Here is a 5,655-nt window from a genome sequence, read left to right as displayed (position 1 = left end):
CACACGTCAGCTAACTTGTGGCTAATTGTAGCTAAGTCTCCCGCCGGTGATGTCTATATCTTCTATAATATAGTGTTTACAATAACAGTGATTCCTGTCCTTTAGGACTCCTAAGGCCAGTGTTGCTGTGTCTCTCATTAACTCCATTACACATTTACTGACATCTCCTAAAACAGGGAAACACATTTACTGACTTACTGCCTTAACTTAGTCAGTAAAGTGGAGCGGCTGTGGTAGAGCGGTTGCCTGCCAATGGAAAGGTTGGTGGTTCTGCAGTCCCACTGCCTGAGGCCTGGATGACTTCTGTTCTGTAATCTGGATGCAGCTGGGTTTTTTGTTGCATTTGTTTGTGGTTTGTTTGCTTTTCTTTAATTGTTTTTTATTTGCATCGCGTTTATGTATTTGGTTGGTTGTGTGTGTGTGTATGTGCAGTGCATTTGCTGAATGCTGCACGTGTTGTCAAATTATTCTTTTCTTAATTTGCTTGTGTTTTATCCATTTGCTTGTGTTTTCTGAAGTTGCAGGGCGTTTGACCCTGTCGGCCACCGTACTCAATACATCTATGACGGAGCATATGAGAGACAAAAGCGAGTCAAGACTTGTGCATTTGGAGTGAATAATGTGGTAGCAAACGGTTTAAACAGTTATCCAAGATATGTTGGTGTTCAGATAAAACACTTGATAAAAAGTCAAATGTGCTGATGGAAAACTATACAGAATCATTACTTTATGTTTTTTATACTAACATAGTATAGTAGTATAAAAAAAACATGAAAAAAAACATCCAGATAAAGGATTTCATACAAAATCTGATTTATTTTAGAGTAAAAAAGGAACATGAAATCAATTAGAATATAAGCTGAAACATTACAGATCTCACAATTGGACCTCAGTTTTCATTGGGCATTAACATATTTACAATGTCTAGTCACATTTGTTCTTTATCTGTCAAGAGTTCAGATATTCCCCTTCATACCACTCCAGAGTTGACCCCCTTTAAGTTCAGCCCAAACAAACCTCCTTGTGTGTTCAGCTGCACCAACATAGTAAAAATCTCTACCTATACAAGTCTCAGTGTGGCGACTGTGTGCTCGCTCCAGGAGACTCGGACCGGTCTAGCTTCATCGTTGCTTCTAGTGAGGTTGAGGAAATTGAGGTTGGAAGCACGGAACTCTTACTCTCCAAAGATGAAGAGGCAGACGAGGGCAGAGATACAACTATGTATTTCTGCATTGGTCGTGAACTTGTCAGTCCAGGGCCACTGCCAGACTCCAGTTTTACCAAAGGCTGCAAGGTAGAAGTGGCGCTGGGAACAGTGCTAGTGACCGGTGAGGCTGACTGGGAAGAGCTGAGGGTGATTACCTAGAGGAAAGACAAAAAGGTAGATGTAAATTCATACTCAAGAGTTTTCACTAAATCCTGTAATTAAATCCAAGACCTGCTAAGTGTCACACCAATCACGTTATTAATGAATACAAAACAAATGTTTAATGTCTATTTTTTCAGTATTAATACGTTGCATTTAAGTGTTATCACCGCAGCTGCTTTATTGAGATGGCAAATCAAAGATAAATCAAAAAATATATATATATATTCCTTTTGACCATATAATTTTATAAACACAGGCACGACAAGGAACCATGTGAATGTGATGAGGGTAAAACTGAATTAAAATCCTGGAAAACCTGCTGAGTTGAGGAGGCTCCAGCACTGGTTGCCATGACGATGTACTTTGTTGCCGGGGGAGACGGCTGTGATGGGGTCCCTGGTCGAGGGGTCATCAAGGTGAGGGAGCTGGGAACCTTAATGATGCTGGGAGTGCGCGACCCTGCCGACCCACTTAGCCCACTTTGTGAGACAGTAAGGGTGGGACGAGGCTGCGAAAAAAGGATTCATGATTGATTGATTGATGAACTGAACAGCTGTGTGCTAATTTCCTTGCATGTCATTCCTGCGATTTATATATATATAAATGTTTTTTTGTGGCATTTTTTCAAAAGCTTCCTTTTGTATAGAAGTATTACATGTACCTGCGTGATTGTTAATGTGGTTCTGTTGACTTGTTGAGCTTGCAGTGCTGCTTGAGTCCTGGCCTTCATTACATGGGAGCAAAGCATGGGTCCGAGGTAACCATAGTCTGTCCGATACTGCTCCATGTTGTCGGGCTGAGGTCGGATCTTGGCAATAACACTTGCACAGTGTTTCTTTGAAAACAAAAACAAATTAATATGAAACAGTACGGTACTGATACAAAGTAAGGAACAATTACTGGTGAATGTCATGTTGTAGTGAAATGCTTTGACTGAAGTATACATATGTATCAATCTGTGGGAACTTTTAAATACATTATAATCACACATTTATTACCAATAAGAGGCTTTGAACGTGATCCGCTCCTATCTTATCAATAGTGGAGACCACAGGTCCTTCCATGACTGCTTTGATGCGAGCACCCTCTATAGTAAGCCGAGGAAGGATCAACGTCTTTATCACCTGCAGGGGACAGAATCAGGAGGTTGCTGCCAATTGAAAAGAGTAAAAATGATAAAGATCGGAGGAAAAAAAAAAGAATCCCACTCACATCAGGTCCTAGTTCAGCAAGTCCAGCGATGCAGCCGTAACGTGTTGTCCACTGGGTTTTGTCATCCAACCAACTCTGAGGAAACATGTCCGTCTGGTTTAGTATGTTTTAACAGTGGTGTAAACCTTAAATTTAAGGAGGGTAACATGTATCTTTTAACAAAAGATCAACCCAGAAATACTGTATCTGTGGCTAGAAAAAGAACTTCTATAACTATACATGGGTTTTTCTTATCTCAATGTTTTTGGGAACAAAATATAAAACACAAATACCCACCTTAGTGAAAGTCTTGGTAATGCGGGACTGGATGTTGTTGGTCGTAGTACTAAAAGTTTTACAACTTTGGGCCATGAGGCGAGCAGCAAAGTCTCGCAAAGCCCAGTGGTTGTCAACATCTGGTCGCAAACACAGCTGCTTGCTCACAATACACGTCACAACTGCTGGGATGAGCTCATGCAGCTGCAAATACAGATAGAAAAATGATACCATTAGGATAAAAGTATACATTGAGATTCAATAAATAACATTTTTTGTTTTCTATACTTACGTATTTCTCCAAATACAAGGTAGGGTTGTCCATTAGAGCTTTGACCATCCGCATTAGATAAATCAGTAGAGCCAAGTTGTTTTGCACCACATTCACACGGACCTGTAAGGAGAGCATTGAGTCAGTACTTTCAGCAGAGATATGCTTAGTTATGTCATATGAGGTGAGTAATGTTTTAGAACATTTGGAGAAGCTGAGAAGAAAAGACGCTCACTCCTTCAGAAATAAATGTGCTGAATCTCGGAAGCATCTGATACAGTCCAGGATCCGTAGCAATACTCTGTAAAGCTTCCTGAATGAGAGGAAACAAAAGGGACATGACAGACAAGGTTAAAACTACTCTCTGGTCAGTTTGGCAGAATTCTATAATTGCACATACTATTTCCTGTTAGCTGCAAAGTGTTGCTATTCCTTAACTTTATAGCCAACTAATGAAACCCACTATGTAATTTCCTGTCAAAAGGAAACAAGGTAAATTACATTGTTACTCATAATGTATACAATAATAAATCGTATATACAGACAGACAAGCAGGACTTACAGCTCTCTTAGCTTCACAGGAGCCAACACACGCTTCTGTGATTTCCTTGTAGTAAAGCTGCTGTTCCACAGACAGCTCATGCGTGCTGCGTGGCTTCAACCTTATTAGACCCTTATCCTTCCCTGAAAGAGACAAAGATAATCATAAATAATTAGGGAGGGAAGGAGGAAGCAAGGTAAGGGGACAGATGAAGAGAAACAATGAATTATAGTATAAACACAAGGTACTGACCTTTGCCATCAGCAGCCGTTGCCCCCTGACTCTTGCCTTGAATCGTACCTTCTTCCTCCTGACCAGGTTTGACGACTTTAAGGGGCTCTGTAGATTCAACCTTTTGTTGCTCTTTTGGTGCTGAAATGCAGTAAATAAAATTCAACTTTTTGTTTTTCCTAGATTTTTTTTTCATTTTTCTTTTGAGAGAAGAACATTTTAACAGGGCTCACCTGGTGGTGGATTTTCTGGAATTGAAGGCTGCACCCCCTCAATGCTTAACCAGTGGGCTGTGAATTAACAAACACACATGGTGTACAAGCTTACAGTCACAACAAGAAACTACAATATCCTGGAGTATAACGAACGGCATAATATTTGGGTACCTTTGAGAGACACATCTAGTGGAACTCTGGGGAGCGGTGTGTTAATAATGTCACTGAGGTCGACTTCCTTTTCCTCATAGAAATAAAGCTCTCTTCCACCACCACTTGCAAAGCGAAAAGGGATAAACTCTTGCGACTGGAATCCATACAGGGGCTATAACGAGAGAAATTAACGTAGAACACATGGAACAGGAACCCCTTTAGACTTCCCTTCAAATGACATCTAGCAAGTGGTTTAATGAAATAATACAAGTTTAAGTATGCAAGTTATCTCTTACCTCCACATTTTTTAGTTTGAGAGCATTATCTATGTCACTGGTAGTTAATTTACGTCTCTTCCCATGACGCATGAATTTGAGAGCATCCTACGTAAAGGGGAGAAAGGAAAAAGACCAATGAGGAATTTAAATATAAAGCTCATATGTCACATTTGACATAAAAACATTCAAGAATGTTGTTTCAAAACAATTTACAGACCCACAAACAAAATATCTGGTTTTAAAGATCTGTGATTTACCTGTGCAATTTCTTTAATTCTGTAGCTGACTTCTTCACTCAGGGCGGTGCAGCTTTCCTCCTGTAACTGTCCCACTCCCACAGACTCTGCCATGGCCTTCATGGATTCTGTAGGTAGGGAGACCGAACACTGCTTCTGCCGACGTTCCTCCGCCATTGCTAACAAAGTGCACAGGACTGTGAATATCACCCTAACATATACCGTACACAAAGAAAACTCTGGGTATAACAGTTCTGTTCTACAAATTGCGATGCTTCACTGCCAATACTAAACACTCAAGGGGTGTAAAGCCACAAACAACATCCTCACATGGTATGTGATGGTTTAGCAAACATTATGTATAGATTTACGTCTACTTCTAAAGACAATCCTGATGAAAATACATTTGCAGTGTGTCTTCAGCACCATTCTCCAAATGTAAATAGAAAATAGAAAACATGTCTTATTGCAGCTCATCATTTAGATTTTTTTTTTTTTTTACCAATGTAACACAGCTGCCTTGAGCAGGCCATCGTCATAGTGTGTTCATGCACGTAGGGTGCTACTTAGGGAACACCACTCAATCACATCACTGAAGGAGCTACAGGTTTCCATGGCTGTGATTGGAGGCAGTGTGCATACAACTGGGTGTTTTACTGCAGCTTTATGGGATGATGACAACATGTAAGTTAAAGCTAGTGTTTGCCAGAAAGCATTTGGGAAACTCAATTAACAAAGTACAAGAAGGTTCTATGGTAATGAACCAATAATTACTCTTTATAAAAACAAATGTTTAATTTGCCATTAGCCACACAACTATTCAACATGGGAATATGAATGCAATAGGAAAACAACAGCCATCATAAAGCTAAAGCAAGAATGGTTAAAAAAAAA

General features: G+C 40.0%; 1 protein-coding gene across 2 annotated transcripts in view; it reads right to left on the bottom strand.

The window, feature by feature from the left end:
• Positions 1–789: 789 nt before the first annotated feature.
• The window catches only part of taf6 (TAF6 RNA polymerase II, TATA box binding protein (TBP)-associated factor), a 5,690-nt gene continuing 824 nt past the window's right edge, over positions 790–5,655 (bottom strand). The window contains exons 2-15 of one of the 2 annotated variants that reach the window (XM_032533975.1): positions 4,783–4,940; positions 4,544–4,630; positions 4,266–4,419; positions 4,113–4,169; positions 3,901–4,020; positions 3,670–3,791; positions 3,343–3,420; positions 3,129–3,230; positions 2,858–3,040; positions 2,582–2,656; positions 2,368–2,493; positions 2,031–2,204; positions 1,686–1,877; positions 790–1,362 (exon numbers count right to left, since the gene is read on the bottom strand). In XM_032533975.1, coding sequence (XP_032389866.1) covers positions 1,072–1,362; positions 1,686–1,877; positions 2,031–2,204; positions 2,368–2,493; positions 2,582–2,656; positions 2,858–3,040; positions 3,129–3,230; positions 3,343–3,420; positions 3,670–3,791; positions 3,901–4,020; positions 4,113–4,169; positions 4,266–4,419; positions 4,544–4,630; positions 4,783–4,938 — 1,917 coding nt within the window. In that variant the 5' untranslated portion in view covers positions 4,939–4,940 and the 3' untranslated portion in view covers positions 790–1,071. Of the gene's footprint in view, positions 1,363–1,685; positions 1,878–2,030; positions 2,205–2,367; positions 2,494–2,581; positions 2,657–2,857; positions 3,041–3,128; positions 3,231–3,342; positions 3,421–3,669; positions 3,792–3,900; positions 4,021–4,112; positions 4,170–4,265; positions 4,420–4,543; positions 4,631–4,782; positions 4,959–5,655 lie in introns of both variants that reach the window. The other variant, XM_032533976.1, reaches the window with a different exon arrangement.

Source organism: Etheostoma spectabile, chromosome 13 (assembly GCF_008692095.1).
Source record: "Etheostoma spectabile isolate EspeVRDwgs_2016 chromosome 13, UIUC_Espe_1.0, whole genome shotgun sequence".
NCBI lineage: Eukaryota > Metazoa > Chordata > Actinopteri > Perciformes > Percidae > Etheostoma > Etheostoma spectabile.
The sequence above is the reverse complement of the archived record's forward strand: the minus strand, read 5'-3'. Positions and strand labels throughout refer to the sequence as shown.